The sequence below is a fragment of the Bos grunniens genome, chromosome X (genome assembly GCF_055505025.1).
Source record: "Bos grunniens cultivar Pamir isolate PY7600 chromosome X, Bosgru_T2T1.0, whole genome shotgun sequence".
In the NCBI taxonomy this organism is placed as follows: domain Eukaryota; kingdom Metazoa; phylum Chordata; class Mammalia; order Artiodactyla; family Bovidae; genus Bos; species Bos grunniens.
In genome coordinates, this window is record NC_141194.1 from 20551329 (window position 1) to 20570234 (window position 18906).

The following is an 18906-nucleotide window of genomic DNA, read 5'->3' on the forward strand; positions in this document are numbered from 1 at the left end:
AAGATCACTTAGAAGTGACTTGTGCTTACAATCTACTGGGATAGAGCAGTTTCCCCAGTAAAAATCTAAGAAATATTCCTTAATTATGCCCTTAGCTAAGTACCATTAATTAAAGTTGAAAAAGCCATAGTGTAGCAGCATCCCACATATAATAACAACTATAAGGAAATATATTTCCTCCTTTTAAATATCTTCCGAATTGTTATATCTTCCTGATAGTCAATTTGTATCCTTCCCAAAGTAACTCTATCAGATATTCAAAATAGATTACAACATATTACCTCATTAACCTTCACAGTATCTTTGTGAGGTGAGTCCTTTTTTGATGATGCATAGACCTTGAAGGTGAGCAGGCTCAGGCTGGCCGGCCCCACGTACCTCTGAATTACCTGAAACACAGAAGCAATTTAAGCTTTCTCCCAATTCTCCAAACTGAAGGTGTGTAAGGTGGGCACACTTGCAACCTCAGCCACTTCTGCTCCAAAGGGCTTATTGTGCATTATGGGAAATAAATGTATTCTTGAAGTTTTATGGAAGTCAGAACCTAAAAAACATGTTCTCATGGACTCAAAATTCCAAGTCACCTTTACCTTCATTTCCAAAAGACAGTAGTTCCTGAGTTTTCTACTTAGCCTTTTAAGTAAAATAAAAGATACACTACACACACACACACACCAATAACAGGGGAAGGAGTTTTTAATGATCTCACCAATTGATTCATTGAACAGAGTGAAGATCCTTTCTGTAATTCTAAGAATGAAATGTTCAGCAGCCCTTGCTTTCCATTCCTACCCAGAGCTGCTCTCCCCTAATCTCAGTTTCTGAACTCACACTCTTTCTGTGCCTTGCTCTCCCTGACCGGGTCACTCATGCCCATGGCTTCAACACAAAGCCAGTGACTCCCAGATATGCAACTCCAGGCCAGAGCTTTCTTCTGAGCTCCCAACTCACTTATCCTATTACTTCTGGACATTTCCACTTGCATGGGACACAAGCTCCCAACACCAAACACACCCAAAACCAGCTCATCAGGATCTTGACTGTGCCTCCAAGTCTATACGAGGCCTGATAGGTGAATGTGTGCTGTAGAATCAAGAAAAGTTTTTAAAAATAATACATTAAAAAAATTAATACAAAGCACTTGACCATCTTGAATCTTTCCACCAGAAATGCCCACTCTTCATCTACTTTTTCTCTCAGGAACGGTGCCACCCTCCAACTAGACAACACAATCAGAAACTCTAAGGTCATCTCCACACCCCCCATTCTATTGGTTATTAAGTCCTGTTAATTCTACCTGTTAAAAAGAACTTAATTTACTCTCTCCTCTTTTCTTCTCCCCTTGGGCCCTTGTTTCTTTTCTGGATTGTTTCAACAGCTTAATTCTAACTGTTCACCTGGCCCTCTGATGACTCAAACCACCGCACTGCAAAAGAATTATCTTTCTAAACTGCAAACCTGAGTTATCCTCTACCTGTATTTGAGATCCTTTGGTATTTATTACCTAGGACTTCTATGTGAGCCTAAGAGGCCCATTTATGATCTGACCCCAACCACCTTCTTAACTTCATCAGTCACTCTGCCTTTTCCCATAAAACTTGGACTCCTGCATTCTTCCCATGCTGTTTTCCAGCTTTATGGGTTCATTCATGCTGGTTCCTCCACCTAGAATGTTCTACACTTGCTTTGCTTTCTGCACAATTGCCCAGGAGCACAGAGGTTTATTGCTTTTCTTGTCTTATTTATCCATTTATTTATGTCTATGAAGTTTTGCCTCCCAAACTAGAAGCCCTTTCAGGATGGGGCTGTGTCTCACCCTGTATTCCTCATGCCTACAACCGTGCTTAACACATTAAAAATGCTCAAGAATAGTTTCTGCCTGCATGAAGGGACAGAACACAGGCAAAAAGTAAATGAGTGGTTGACCTGTTCTAACTACTCAGGCATGATTTTGCATCATGGAAATCCTATTCCTGAGATCTGCAATGCCTGTAATATGAAAGACTAGGCTACTCAGAAATACTCACAAAGCATATAGTGCTAGTTAAAACCTCAAAAGGTCTGTTGAAATTTACTTCTGGAGTCACACACACACACAAAAGGAAATTCCCATATTTCAGAAGCAAACAAAGAGCTGGAAGCTATTTTTTAAAAAAAGAAATGGTTATTACTTAAACTGGTTTAAAAATAATGACCACACCCCGAATCATCAAGTGGAATACTTGAAAGGTATTAATTTCCAGGCAATACTGCCACTAATTTCTTTTGCTTTCAGGATAAAGGTTAGTGAGCCACTGCTGACAGTATGCCCCTCCCCACTCCCCAGGAGATGGCCTATCAGGCTGCTGGTATCTAGAGGTGCCAAATCAGCACTCTCTGCCCTCTGGGTCTGTTCAGACTACTGACAACCCTGCTGATACTGGGGACTTTCCACTGAGCCAGCTGGCTGGCCCCACCCCGACTTTGTTCAATTCCCCTTCTTACCAGCCACAGTTGGTGCCTCATCCCTTTCCCACTTCCCCATCCAAGCATTCTGGGTTCATGCTGACCCCTATTTCCTCCTCATTTGATACAATGCCTTGTGTTGACTTTTTAAATTCTTGATTCCTGCTTTCAATCTTTAATCCTCCCTACTTTTCACATATTTCTTCTCACGGCCTTCTACTGTTTTAATTCAGATTTCTACTTTTATGTTCTTAATGATTAATCTCACTCACTTTCATCTTTTATTTTCAATCTCAACTCATTTACTTTTTAAATTTAACATTTTGCTGGAATTTATATGCATTTTTCCAGTTCTACTGAGAAGTAACTGGCACACATCGCTGCCTAAGTTTGTGTACAGCATGGTTAATTTACATATATTGCAAAACAATTACAAGTTCAGCTAATGTCTATCTTCTAATAAATGACAAAAAGAAACAAATTTTCTCCTTGTGGTGAGAGCTCTTAGGATTAACACTCTGAACAACTCTCGTATCTATTGTACACCACTGTAACCCTAGCCACTATGTTGTGCCTCACATGCCTAGTACTTATTTACCTTATAGCCAAAGGTTTGTACCTTTTGACCACCTTCCTTCGATTCCCCCTCCTCCCATCCTCCACCTATCATAACCAGAATTCTGATCTCTTCTTCTATGAGTTAGGGTTTTTTAGATTCCATTTATAAGTGAGATCACATGATATTTGTCTTTCTGTCTTATATCACTTAGGATAACACCTTTAAGGTCCATCCGTGTTGTCACAAATGGTCGGATTTCATTTTTATGGCTGAACAATATTTCATTATATATATGTATGTGTGTGTGTGCACAATATACATACATTTCTTTATTTACTCATCTATCAATAGACGCCAGGACAAGGAAACAATCTTAAGTGTCTATTGATAGATGAGTAAATAAAGAAATGTATATATATTGTGTACACACACACATACATATATATAATGAAACCTTGTCCTGGCTATTATAAATAACTCTATGAACATGGGGGTGCAGATGCCTTTTTGAGTTTGTGTTTTTGTGTCTCTTGGATGTAGTCCTAGGTGGAATTGCTGGAGCACAATAGTTCTGCTGCTAGTCTTTTTTGAAGACTCTCTACACTGTTTTCCATAGTAGCCCTATCAATTTACAGTCCCACCAACAGTGCACAAGGGCTCCCTTTTCTCCACATCTATGCCAGCATTCATCTCGTCTTTTTCATGATGGCCATTGTAACAGGAGTGAGGTGATAGCTCATTGTGGTTTTAATTTGCATTTTCCTAATGACATGTGATGTTGAACATCCTTTTATGTATCTTCTGGCCTTTTGCATATCATATTTGGAGAAATGTCTATTCAGGTCTTTTGCCCATTTTTTAACTGGGTTATTTGGTTTTTTGTTACTGAGTTGTATGTGTTCTTTCTATGTATTAGATATCAATCCTTTATCAGATGCATGGTATGCAAACATTTTTTTCCATTCCATAGGCTGTCTTTTCACTTTGTTGATGGTGTTTTTTTTTTTTTTTTTGCTGTGCAGCAGTTTTTGAGTTTGATGTAGTCTCACTTGTTTATTTTTTATTCTGCTTCGTGTACTTTAGGTGTCATTAACTTTTTTTTAAGTTTACTTATTTATTTTGGCTGTGCTGGGTCTTCATTGCTTTGTGTGCGGTTTCTCTAGCTGCAGTGAAGCAGGAACGTCTCATTGCAGTGGCTTTTCTTGTTGTGGAGCACAGGCACTAAGTGAGCAGGCTTCAGAAGTTGCAGCACACAGGCTCAGAAGTTGCAGTTCCAGGGCTCTAAAGCATAGGCTTAGCTGCTCCGCAGTATGTGGGATTTTCCCAGACGAGGGATTGAACCTGAGTCTCCTGCACTGGCAGGCAGATTCTTATCTGCTGTGCCTAGGAGTCATTAATCTCTACTTTTCCCCACTCTTGCCCATTTTTCTAGTTTTAATATTATGCTAAGCCTGCCCTTTTATTGCCCAAGTTGTTTTCTTCATCTCCTTCTTCTCCTGTCAGCCTCTCCTGACCCAAGCCTCCCTTCCCTCCCATTCCACAGCAGGAACTGTGGCTCCAAGGGTGGTAGCACTTAAGAAAGCTCTCTCCTGCAGTTGCCCTTTCAGTTTACTGCAGGCTCTCAACAAATTAAAACAACAACAAAACCTCATCCCCAGAGACCTGGGCCATCCAGAAATTAACACCCCCCAGGGCCACAATTCTCTCTGCAGAGGTTTACTTCCGGGTTTCTCAGTCTCAGCAATGCTAACATTTTGAGTTGGATCATTCTCTGTCGGGAGGCTGTCCTGTGCACTGCAGGGGGCACAGCAGCATCCTGGCCGGTACCCACTAGATACTAGTGCAACCTCTCCCAGCTATAAGTCAAAAATGTGTCCAGATACTCACAAAAGTCTCCTTGGAGGTCTCCTCCCGCCTTGAGAAGTGCCAATTTACTTGATTAAATATTATTTCCTGATATCTCTCACCATTTAGATTTTAAGGAAATCTTTATGCTTTAAAATCTGTGGTCTTAGTCCTAATATGCAGTGATAGAAATTAGCATAGTCAATAATTGTCTCCTGAGAAACCTGTATGCAGGTCAAGAAGCAACGGTTAGAACCAGACATGGAACAACAGACTGACTCAAATTTGAGAAAGGAGTACTACAAGGCTTTACACCGTCACCCTGTTTGCTTAACTTCTATGCAGAGTATATCATGTGAAATTCCAGGCTAGATGAATCCCAGGCTAGAATCAAGATTGCTGGAAGAAATATCAACAACCGCAGATATGTAGATGATAACACTCTAATGGCAGAAAGTGAAGAGGAACTAAAGAGCCTCTTGATGAGGGTGAAAGAGGAGAGTGAAAGAGCTGGGTTACAACCCAACATTCAAAAAACTAAGATGATGGCATCTGGTCCCATCGCTTCATGGAAAATAGAAGGGAAAAAGTAGAAACATTGACAGATTTTATTTTCCTGGGCTCCAAAATCACTGTGGACGGTGACAGCAGCCACAAAATTAAAAGACACTTGCTCCTTGGAAGAAAAGCTGTGACAAACTTAGACAGCATATTAAAATATAGAGACATCACTTTGCCGACAAAGGTCCTTATAGTCAGAGCTATGGTTTTTCCAGTTGTCATGTACAGATGTGAGAATTGGACCATAAAGAAGGCTGAGTGCCAAAGAACTGATGCTTCTGAACTGAAGTGCTGGAGAAGACTCTTGAGAATCCCTTGGACTGCAAGGAAATGAAACCACTCAATCCTAAAGAAAACCAACCCTGAATATTCACTGGAAGGACTGATGCTGAAGCTGAAGTTTCAATACTTTGGCCATGTGATGTGAAGAGCTGACTCTTTGGAAAAGACCCTGATGCTGGGTAAGACTGAGGGCAGTAGGAGGAGGAGACAGTGGATGAGATGGTTGGATGGCATCATCAATTCAATGGAATGAGTTTGAGCAAACTCCGGGAGATAGTGGAGGACAGAGGAGCTTGGCGTCCCACAGTCCATGGAGTCACAAAGAGTCAGACACGACTTAAGAACTGAACAACAACAATGCTTGGGAGGTGAAGTGTGTGTGGGGTAGACTTGTGGAGAAGGGGCACAATGGGACTTTCTGCAGTGACAGAAATGATCAATATCTCGATTGGGTGAGAGTTACAGAAGGTGTGTACATTTGTCAAAGCTCTCATTACAATCCGTATAACTTACAACCTGTGCATCTCAGTGTGTATAAATTGTCAAAAAAAATTCATACACACATAAATCATGTCGTTTATGCCAAAATATGGGTGGAAACTGCAGGTCAAGGGTCATTCTCAGGAATGAGTCAGCCATACACCTGACCATGGTAAGGATCTGGTGGTATTGACCTGTGCAGTGGAAACTCACAGAAGAGCCTGGGTAAAGGATCAACAGGCAGAGAAGTCTGATGCTGATTCACTACCCAGCATCTTGGGTGGTTTATTTTCTTTTTTGGTATCAAAGAGGGCTCCTCTTGGTGAGAGACTACTCCATCTGGCTTGACCAGACGTTATCAAAATGGAGATTCTCAATGGTGGGCCCCTACTGGGTGGCTATCATAATTTATCAGAGCTCATATTGACTGTTTGGGTTAAGCTACTCAATATCAGAATTTAAGAAGGAAAGTCTGTTAAAATGGGCAGAGATCACCCCAGGAAAGTGTGAGGGCAATAAAAGCAGCACAGAAGAATCTTCTTCAATCTTTTATCTCCCCAATGAAGAAAAAGAATATGAATCTGCAAGTTTGATGTCCTCAAGAAAGATTTAACCAATGGGTCATAATCACTAAAGTGCTGGCTTTCTGACCTTTTCTTCATGGGCACTCCTGTTATGCTGCCCTGTGAGACATGAACACAAAGGTGTTCTCTCTCCATGAGGGATCCTAACCCATCATGGTACAACCAGACTGAAAATACCTCCTGAGAAGTGAGATCGCCCCTGGACCTCTTCTGGTGAGGGGCTAGGATCTCTAGACTATGTGTACCCATGGCCTGAGCACTCACTGTCCCAAGTGACAGTCTTTGAGGATCTTTCCTTGTTGCCAGGCTCACTCTCCACCTAGGTAGATGGTTTGGCTCAGAAACTGGGTATATATGCACCTTCTAAGAGCCGATTAAACATTCTCTACCTTGAATTAGAAGAGTCTGGTTTGCTAGATCAAAGTCAAGTCCACTCTGTATCTTCAATGAGTGCTAAGCTACAGCCACGGGACTAACTAGATCCAAAGGCTGCACTGCTTTTGGTCCAGCCTATCCTCTGTAGTGTGCCCTTCAGTCACTAGACGCCCCTCCTGGAACTCAGCTAGCTGAAGGTCTCAAATTAAGGAGACCAATGTATTGGCTTCCTTGAGATTTTAAAGGGGTAGCTGTAAGAGACCCATAGTCATAGGGGAAACAGGTCAGCTGGTGACCCTGAGTTTGCAAACTTCAGAGGGAGTGTCATGGAGTTCTCTGGCTCATGTGGTTAAACCCTCTTTCTTTCTGTCTGACTATATTCCCTAAGAATACATCTTATACGTTGTGCTTATCAAGGTATATTCTCCATCTTAGACCTGTGGACTCTGTCTCTCAACTTTTGTTTTACATAGTCCACAGAGCGCTTGATTGTCAATGCAAACTGAGCACCAGGATGGGCAGTTGGTTGGATGGAGCCCTAACAGGAAATATTGTAAAAGAGCAGGCCACCACTGTTCAAAAGGCTTCCACTTCTTGCTCTCTCCACTGGAGCTCATCAAGGACTGACAAGAACAAAAACAAATCTGGCTAGGGAAGTAGTGTTATATAAGATATAACAATTGGAAGAGGTCAACTAGAATTTCATTTTAAAACAAATATTTTTTACATATCTTTTCCACATCAGGTAACATGGGTTTCCCAGGTAGCACCAGTGGTAAGGAACCCACCTGCTAGTGCAGGAGACGTAAGAGACACAGGTTGTATCCCTGGGTCAAGAAGATCTCCTGGGGGAGGGCACAGCAACCTACTCCAGTATTCCTGCCTGTAGAATCACATGGACAGAAGAGCCTGGCACGCTATGGTCCACAGAGTCGCAAAGAGTCAGACAACTGAAGTGAACACACGCATGCACACCATGATACGACACTTAAGCAGACATGGTCCCTGAGAGTTTACAGGAAGCTTATGAGTTAACTCAAAAAAACTCAGGTTATAACTTAAAAAAATTTTTTTTTAAGATTCAGACATAAGATTGAGTTTAGCCTTCAGCACTAGCAGCAAGGGCAGATTCCTGTACATATTTAACTAAGATATGAATCAGGTGAGTTCACACTCAGATCACAATGGGTACCCAGAGGCTAAACTGTCCTTGTTTTGCAAATAAAAGTGTACTGTCCAGAACTCTAGCTCCAGGACAACTTTCTGATTGTGTCCCAGGAAAACTGCTATGCTGTTGCTGTTCAGTCGCTAAGTTGTGTCCGGCTCCTTGCGACCCCACGGACTGCAGCACCCCAGGCTTCCCTGTCCTTCACTATCTCCCAGAATTTGCTCAGATTCATGTCCATTGAATGGGTGAGGCTATCTAACCATCTCATCCTCTGCCACCCCCTTCTCCTTTTGCCATCAATCTTTCCCAGCATCGGGGTCTTTTCTAATGAGTCGGCTCTTTGCATCAGGTGGCCAAAGTATTGGAGCTTAAGGTTCAGCAACAGTCCTTCCAATGAATATTCAGGGTTGATTTTCTTTAGTATTGACTGGTTTCATCTCCTTGCAGTCCAAGGGACTCTCAAGAGTCCCTCAGCTGTGGTCCTTCAGCACCACAGTTCGAAAGCATCAATTCTTTGGCGCTCAGCCTTCTTTATGATCCAACTCTCACATTTGTACACAACTACTGGAAAAACCATAGCTCTGACTAACAGACTGCTTTAGGGACACATAAAAATCTCAAACTGAATCAGTCATCCTCAGAATTATTCAAGGATGCTCAGGAACGGTGGGGCTCAAAACCCTGATAATTTGCTTTATCAATTTTATGGAAAACATAGCATATAGTCTCTCTTATTATTAAGAAGAGTATACTTTTATTCTCCCACCATTACAGATATATTATTTTACTAGAATTTCCACTAAAAATATATGCCAATTTCCTAACATGACACTGTAAATCAACTATAGGTCAATAAAATAAATTTAAATATCTATACATATATATAAATTTAAATATATATACACATATATGAGTGTACATTTCTGTATGTATACATACACACACCAGTTTCCTTTTCAATAAAATGTACTGTGTACCAGGACTGTGTAACGTAAAAGGTTTCAGAATCACCTGGAAATTTTTTTTAGACTCACAGATTCCAATGCCTTCCCCCAGAGTGTCTGATTCAGTAAACCTAAGAGAGTCCCAAGAATCTATTCCCATGATCAGCCAAGTTTAGAAAACCACTATTCCAAAAGCAGATGCTTGAGGAACAATTATTCAACTTAAGTTTGTAAAAACACTGAATTGTACTTACTTTTAAAAACACTTGAAAGGATGAAATGAAAATTGTCCTAAACATAAAAAGAAACAGTGACTGGCCAACTACTAGAGAAGTTACGGGATTTATTTACATTCAAGAAAATCTTTCCCATCTTAAACACAACACAATTCCCTCTACCCCTAGTCCCCTAACTACTGTCCTATCCTTCTATCTCCTTCCACTGACATTAAAAAAAAAAAAAAGACTGGTTAGAAGACAGAACAGTGGATATCCTTAGTGAGCTGGGGAGTAAGCAGAAGGGCCCTGAAGGTTTCTCGAGTACAAGATATACCAGTACAGTCTGTTTGCAAAAATTTCTTGTGATCTGTGCACTTTCCTGTATGTATAGGTCAACACAAAGTTAGAAAGACAGATTCTGCCTCCTTTCTCTATTTCATTCCCTCCTCCCCTCACTACTCAAGATATCTGAAAGTGGCCTTTCCCAGGCCACCAATGACCTCCCAGTAAGTAAACTGCAAAGGACATCTGGCATCTCAGTTGTGCCCTGAAACTGGTGACCCCTCCACCAAACTCTCTCTTCCTTTAGTTTCTAAGATTCTGCTCTAGCTCCATCCTCTAAGCTTTGTAGGGCACTCCACCGATCTCTGTATGGGCCTTCTCTTTCTCTGTCTGCCCATCTCTTCAAGGTTGATGAGTCAGAGTAGTACTTAATCCTCTCTTCTTCTCACTCCAGCACAACTTCATTAAATCTAAGTCTTCAACTCCCATTCTCTGCTACTGATACCCAAATCAGTAGGCCAATTCCGAGGCCTGGTCACTCCCTAAGCCTCAGCTTGGTTGTCTAGTTCCCCATGGACATCCCCATCAGGTTTTTCAATTGCTACTTCATAATGAGTTCTCTTTTTCCAAAAAGCTCTTTTTCTCTGAGTTTCCCTACGTCCTTTAATAGCCTTACCAAGCCACACACAAGACAACATCAAAGCAATTCTTTAATGAAACAGTGAAAACAGACTTCAAAGACAATAAGATGCGGTCACTGCTCCCACAATCTAATAAAGTTTGGATAAACAAATAATTACGCCACTTGTGATAAGTGCATTACCAGACAAAGGACAGGAGTAACACAGAAAAAGGAATCATGTACCACAACTGGAAATTCTGGGGAACAACTGTAGAGAGAAAGGAAATCAACAATCAGAAAGTTTCTGCCTGCCTTCCTGTCTTCCTTTTTTTTAAAGCAAAGTCACCCAACTGATGTTAAGACTCAATGTCACTAGGAACAGTCTCTGTAAAGAGTAACAAAAGAAACAAAGGTTTGGATCATAAGGATGATTTCTCATACCACACTACAATCTTTTCGGTTATACTCATAATTAGCTACAATCTATGGGCTTCCCAGGTGGCTCAGTGGTAAAGAATCGGCCTGCCAAGCAGGAGGCCTGGGTTGGATCCCTGGGTCAGGAAGATCCCTTGGAGAAGGAAATGGCCACCCAGTCCAGTGCTCTTGCCTGGGAAATCCCATAGACAGAGGAATCTACAATCCATGGGGTCACAGAGTCAGACAAAACTGAGTGTCTAAACAACAACAGCTACAATCTCTAGATGGAACAAATGCAAGCAACCATAAATCATGACTTTTACATATCAACATTCTCAATCCAGAAGCTCTCTTTTAATTTCAAGATCAGATGGGGTTTCAACGATAATCTATTCAAAATAAATAACTTGGTATCAAAACTGTATAAATAAATCTAATGCTTTAATTGCTGCCCATTTTAGCTATTATATAACTAGCTGTCATATAACCTGTACACTAAAATGTGTAGCTATCTCCAAGGTTATTGGATAACATCACTTTTGTATCTATCACTATGGGTAGAAAATAAATGGCATTTGGGAACATTTTAAAAGTAAATGCCATTTAAAATTAGATATTCCTATATTTACAGGAAATGAGGCACAATTATGCATTTTCTCCCTAAATGTTACACTACTTCTTTGATCCTCAATCAACCTTTTCTGCAAAAATTTCCATTTGAAAGCATTTTTCACTTAAAAACAAAATGCTTTTAATCTGATTCTTTCCAGTTGCTTAAGAGGGAAAAATCTGATAGGGATTTTTTTTTACGTCTATGAAAACTGACAATACTTTTGAGGTTATTCATGTTCTAAAAAAAAGAACATAAAACAAAAAATAGATTATGTAAAAGAATTTAGGGTAAAACAAAATGATGAAAACAATAAACAATTTTGCCCAAATCAGGCTGCATTGCTGTCCTTAGTAATGTGCCATAAACTGAATAAAAAATAAAGAGAAACTAAATGAGTCTGCATTCTCCAAACATTAAAAGAATATGCCTCCCCCCATAATAAGCATTCAGTACAGTACTTACATTTGATACAGCAATCCTTTCTAATCTGGAGGGTCACACACCAAACTGGTAACAGAGGCTTTCTCTTAGAAGAGGATTAGAGGGACGCAGATGATGGAAAACAGATAATTATCATAACTGTACTATTTGACTTTTTACAAGGAAAAGTTATTTTAGCATGATTTACACTATTTTTCAAATAGGTATTTTCTCATCTCATACCCCTCAGGGTGACTACTATGAAAAAAAAAAACAGAAAATAAAAGTGCTGGAGAAGATAAGAGAGAAACTAGAGCCCTTGTGCATTCACTATTGGTGAGATTATAAAATGGTACAATCGCTAAGGAAAACAACATGGAAACTCTTCAAAAAATTAAAAGCAGAATTACTGTATGATCCATCAATTCCCCTCCCGGATATAAATGCAAAAGAATTGAAATCAGGGCCTCAAAGATGTATTTGCACACCCATGTTCATTATTTACAACAAATAAAAGGTGAAAAGTCACCCAACTGTCCATGGACAGATAAATGGCTAAGCAAATGCCATATATATATACAATGGAATGTTAGAACCTTAAGTGAAATAAGTCAGTCACAAAGACAAATACTGTATGATTTCATCTATATGAAGCATCTAAAGAGTCAAATTCATAGAAACAGAAAGCAAAATGGTGGTTACCAGGGGCTGTAGGGAAGGAGAAAATGTGGAGTTGTTGTTAAATGGGTATAGAGCTTTGGTTTGGTAACATGAAAATCTTTTCTACAACAATGTGAGTATATGTAACACACTTGAACAATACACTTAAAAATGGTTAAAATGGTAAATTTTATGTTATATGAGTTTTATCACCATAATTAAAAAGTATGGAACTTAAGAACAATGGTTAAGGTGGTAAACATAAAAAAAAGCAACCAGAAAAAAATACAGTATACCTTTTCCTCCTCAAAAATAAGTTTTTTTCTCTCCAAAGTAGTAACCTTGATAGATCATATCAGAACTTACTGTAACTATTTATATAACAAATAAAGGAAATTCACTTTCATTATGTGATCATACAGCTTTCATTTCTAAATGCCTTCACATGAAATTTTAAGACTGTAAGAAAATGTCTCAATATATCTGAAATAAAAGCAAATTAGAAAATGAAATAAATTAGATTTTTTTAAAGGGGTGGGGGATTTGTGAGGTTTTTGAAAATATCAAACTAAGGATGTCTATATAAGTATGCCCAGAAATGAGTCTGAAAAAGATATGACAATGGTTATATACAGGTGGTGGGATTAAGGATGATTCTTTAGAATTAACTAAATATCCTGAAGTTTTTGCAATGAATATTAATTTTATAACATGCAAGAAACAAAAATGGCTGGCTCCTGAGGATATTCTAAACAACCTGCCAGAGAATGTGATGGTAATTCCAAATGAAAAAGGATAAAATGTTTTGATCAGATGACATTTCTGGAATAAATATACTGATCAGTGACAGCATGTTTGGAAGAAATGTATTGACAAGGTAATTAAATCTGTCCTCTTAATAATGACTATATTGACAGGCCCTCATCTGCATGTAGAAATCTGGAAGCCCTTACACTTCAACAAGACAAACCACAATCATTTCGATCTGTTTCACAGTGAAGGGACTATAAAGTTAGTATTTTAAGAGTTCAGACTTTAACCAACGAAAAGAAAAACTGTCTTCCAAGTATGACAAACAGAACTTATCTTATGAGAAACTCTGAATTCTGTTAATTCGGTGCTGGGGTAACTGATATTTCCTAGTTCCTCCTCATCCACTATAAACACACTGTGATCTAAAGAGATAAGGGAAGAAAAAAACCAAGGCTATTTTCAAGATTAACATTTTTTTTTCCAGAAAACCACCTTCTGTTTTATCATTGGAGGGCAGAATTCACCACAAAATTAGGTCAGCAAAGCAAAGCAAATATGTTTCATTTGCAATTGTTTCATCTTTTAAAATAGTTACAGAATTTTGTTGAATTCACACACAAAAAATAAATAAATAAACTTGTCTGATAAACAGGAAGGAAACCTCAGAGCCAAAGAGTGAGATAATTGTTCATTCGGGCCGGTTTTGAGTCATCTGGTTGGGCTGTACTGGTTTCACAGACTTGGAACAAAGATGACATATAATTTACCATGTAGCAAATTTATTCTGAACTTCCTCATTCAGACAGAAATTTAACAGTGCTTACCTAAACCCAAATGGCATCCCAAGATCCATTCAATCTTTTCTAAGTTAAGGAAATATAGGTAGCAAAAAAAAAAAACCACACAAGGGAATATTTACTTCAAGACTTCCCTTTCAAATGATTCTACATTTTCTAACAACTAAAACGATTTCCATCTTCTAAGAGGAAGAGGTATTCTGTCAAAGTAAAGTCTATCTAGACCCAGACTTCTTTTTCTAACAGACCACCATGTGCACAGAGAACGGTGAACTCACTGACAACTGCCCTCAACCTCATCTCAGTTATTCACAGGCTTCTTATCCTTCAAAGAAAAGGAAACTGCAAAATTCTTTTGTAAAAAAAAAAAAAAAATCGTGTGCAAGGCTCAAATCAGCTGATGGCAGTCTAGACTCATAATGAAAATCTCTGCGAAAATAAGGAACAAAAACAGGAAAAGTCAATATTTGGACTAAACACAGCAACTTTTAACAGTACTCCCGAACCATGTGACTCTACCAACAGGCTCAGTGTCAATATTTGCCAAGTGAGGTAAGCCATTAGCAAACGATTTAGGAAACTTGTTGGAGTCCCATCACTTGGTGTTCACCTACTCACTCACCAGTTTAACCCATGTCATCAAATGACACATGAAGCAGCACCTTTAATGGGAAAGGAGATTCATTTCAGCAAGCACAAGAAAAGCAAGCTGTTATTTCACAAGACTGACATCTACAGAGTGGGGGGGAAAGAAAAATGAAACTTTACTGTTTTCATATATCCTATTTTAAAAGACTGTTCAAAGGAATGAATAGGAACATCTGGAAAAAAGAAACCACTGTGTCTGTGTCCCAGCTAAAGCAGTGAACATGCACTTGTAAACCTGTCTCTAGCTCCCACAGAGGGTTCCTCATCCTCACCCAACCAAACAAAGACGTCCTTAAGTTGGAGCCAGTGAGGGCTTGGAACAAAACAAACTGCTTGCTTCAAAGAGTGAGAAAGAAGGAGGAAGACAAAGGGTGGCTGTATTCAAAGTGCCTTTAAAACAATATTCATTCAAAATACAACTTACTGTCTATAGTGCTATTATCATGAAAACACAGCTTAATATTCAAAGTTATAGGCTGTCAGCATAATGAAAACTAGACAACCCTTGCTCTAAATTTCTCCTTCTACAAGTTTTAGTGTACAATGAACCAAGTTTTGAAATCCACCACACTAAGTAATTGGCAGTTCAAGGTTTCTAATAAAACTGGCATGAGGCCATGCAGCAAGAGTGAAAAACAAGTAGTTTCCAAATTCTAAAATATATCTCGAGACTGAGTTTTTTTCCTCCCTGAAAATAGCCATATGAAGTTTCATGTTGTATGCACTAACCATAAATTTCCACTTTAGCATTACTGGGGAAAATCAACTGATACAAACTCTTCTAATTCCTTCATTAAAAAAAATCTTTTGGTACTTTCCTGTCATATTATAAGTCAATTCTCAAGTTTTTGAAATAGGTATGTATCAATGCTACAGAGATTTCTTGTGCATCTAACTACTTGCAGTAATTTTAAATGTACTGTACAAACAAGTATCAAAGTTCATTTCTCAGGCTCTAAGAAGTCCCAGCTAGCCTAGAAAGGACATGGGTGTGGAGTACATATACGTGTAATTAAAACATTAAACCTTTAAATCATAAAAAGTCAGTAAATATGCATAGGTCTCATGGGGCAATAAATTTACCATAAATGTCAAGTGCATTACCTACTGCTCCCCATTTGGTCTCTGCTCCCCGTTCTCTTACGGTAGAACTCATCTGCTTCCTCCTCCTCTTCTTCCGTTGTTAGCTGCACGTGAGAAGCTATTTGTATTTTCAAAGTCGCTGGGAAGAGTGGTACAGTGTCCTGAGCAGAATTCAGTTCCAAATGAGAAGTGAATTTACTCAAGTTTGAGTTACTTTTTATAGCCCTAGGTCGATAGTGCTAACCTGAAACTCTAGATCATTTTGGTGGACAGGTATGATGCAAAAGGGGTCAAAAGTACCTTACGTCGGTTTAGTGCTTGGCGGTTTACCGTTCTTCCTACATGTTATTCCATCTAAACCTTCCAACAACCCTGTGCCATGTGTGGGGCCACAGCACCCTGATAAGGGGACTTGGGGAGATAAAGAAACCTCATTAAAGTTGCTCGCCAGAAAGCAGAAACACAACCAGAACCTGAGCCTGTGCTTTCTGACTGCAGCCTGCGGTACAGAGCAGTTTTTCCTTCTCCTTTGTGACATACCACCCAACATCTTTGAAGGGTAAGAAAGGAAGAACATTCAGTTAGTTCTGCATGTAAATATGTTTTTATGTGAGCAAAATGTATTCACTATAATTCCTCAAGGAGAATTCCCTCAGAGATACTTAAACTGTAAGGGCAAAAAAATCTTTATTTCAAAATATGTGACATGTAATATTCAAGTCAAATAAAGTTACAGTACTTCTTTTCCAATTTACAGATGATTTTCCTTTTCCATTTATCAGTGTAATTCTCCCCTCAGTTTATACTAGTAACATACTATTCATAATAAGAAAATTTATTTCAGAAAGACAAGCAATAAAGGCACTACATCAAGACCAAACAGTCACAAAGCACATGCGAGGTAATAACACCTTATAGCCAAGGATACGGCCACCTCAGGCCCTTCTGAGGAGTGAGCTCTGAGTACAGGTCACATCTCTGTTCTACAGGAAGGAAGTAACATAGACCAGCTCTCACTAGGCTATCTTCTGGCCCTTGAGGCATTTGATGATTCCTTTACCTTCAGCCCACACCTCCTCAGGAAAACTCCACCCTCCTGGGTTCCATGTTAACTGATTACTTCCATGTTAACTGATTACCACCTCTAATGTCCACAGAAACTTCTACAAGTCCAACCTATTCAAAAGCAAGTTATCATCTCTTTCAAGCCAAACTCAGCCTTCTTCCACTTTCCCATCTCATTCAATAGTTCTAACAGCCACTCAATTTTCCAAGCCAAAAGCCTGGGCAGCATCCTGAAATTCTCCTTCTCCCAACTCTGCCACATCCAATCAAATACCAAGTTTTGACATTAAAAAATAATTTTGGAAAGTCCCAAGACTGTGCACCACCATAACACTACCATAGCAGCCTCCTATACAAGACACCAACTAAAAGATATTAACAGCTCATGTCTACAGAGCACTTACTTTGTACCAAACGCTGTGCTAAACTCTGGGTCTGAGTTAATATAAATCCACACAACAATTTAAGGTTGGTACTAGTCTTTTGCAGGGGGTGGAGGGGGGGCGAGGGTGCGGCACCAACTGGCGTGTGGAATCTTAGTTCCCTGACCAGGGATTGAACTTGAGCCCCCTGCAACTGGAAGCACAGAGTCTTAACCACTGGACTACCAGGGAAGTCCCAGGTTGCAACTAGTCCCATCCTTCTTTTACAGATGAGGACAAAGCTACAGATCACTTTAGTATCTCACCCCAGGTTACACAGTGAAGCCCAGGTTTTATCCTAGCACTGAACTCTCACCTGTGTCCTTGCATGAGCTTTTTCTCTCTGCTTAAGAAGGCTCTTTCAACCTTGTGTGCACCATTTCAAAGACCAGGACCAGAGCATGTTCTCTACCAAGTCTCCTGATGCCCCCTGCTGGTGCTTGTTCCTCTAAGTCAGTACTTCTCAAGTTTGGCTACATGCCCTACAAACTAGATGCCTAGAGCTCAACCCAAGATTCTGATGGCACTGGTCTGGTGCAGTCTGGGCACAGGGACTTATAGAAAACTACCCAGTGAGGGCTTCCCTGGTTGTCCAATGGTTAAGAATCCGCCTGCCAATGCCGGGGACACAGATCCAATCCCTGGTCTGGGAAGATCCCACATGCTTGGGGCAACTAAGCCCATGAGCCACAAATACCGAAGCCTGCACTACCGAAACCTGTGCTCCACAAGGAGCCTCGGATCTCCGCAAATGGAGAAAGCCCTTGCACAGCAGCAAAGACCCAAGGCAGCCAAAAATAAAAATAGACAACATTTTTATAAAACTACCCAGGTGAGTCTAACATGCAATCAAGGTTGAGAACTACTGCTCTACATTTCCCTGACTCTTACATCAGAGCACTTGTCCCAGTGCATCCAAATGAACTATCCCTATCTGTGCCCCTGATCGCATCATGAGCTCCTAAAACCTAGGTTTCACAGTCACCTGAGGGGCTTTTTCAAAACTAGAGGTTCCTAGACCTCACTTAAAAACTCAATCAGATCCATGAGCAGCACCTTGGAGACTGTCTCACAAATAATTCTGCTATGTGGCCAAATTTGGGGATTCTCTCCCAGGTTAAAAAAAAAAATGGGTCGTTTCATTTACACCTGGCAAGGTACAGTAGAGCGCCCAACTCATAGATGAACTAACTGTGATAGACATACGTGCAATGAATGAAATCTAGTAACATGAATCTGGAGACTGGGTGTATGAAGTCAATATTCAAGCTTCTGGCAGCAGCACTTGGAAAATCTGCTTCCTGCAACAGAATGTAAATACTGGAAAAAAGTGAAAGTGTTAGTCACTTAAGTCGTGTCTGATTCTTTGCAACCCCATGGACTGTAGCCCACCAGGCCCCTCTGTCCATGGGATTTCCTAGGCAAAAATACTGGAGTGGGTTGCCATTTTCTTCTCCAGGGGATTTTCCTGACCCAGGGATCCAACCTGTGTCTCCGGCATTGCAGGCAGATTCTTTACCATCTGAGCTACCAGGGAAGCCAAAGCACTAAACCCTGGGCAGCTTTTCAAACGTGTTTTGTAATCCACCAGCGCCCCCTACTGACTTGAAGATGGATAGCTAAACCAAAATAGTGGTTAAGAGTTTCAATATTTTAATTGTAT

The 18906-nt window shown here is 40.0% G+C and overlaps 1 protein-coding gene across 1 annotated transcript in view; it reads right to left on the reverse strand.

Annotated features, from left to right (window-relative positions):
- Positions 1-18906, reverse strand: part of APOO (apolipoprotein O) — a 55774-nt gene that overhangs the window by 28712 nt on the left and 8156 nt on the right. Inside the window, exon 5 of the mRNA XM_086388858.1 lies at positions 282-389. Within this exon, the coding sequence (XP_086244984.1) occupies positions 282-389 (108 nt within the window). The remainder of the gene's footprint in view (positions 1-281; positions 390-18906) is intronic.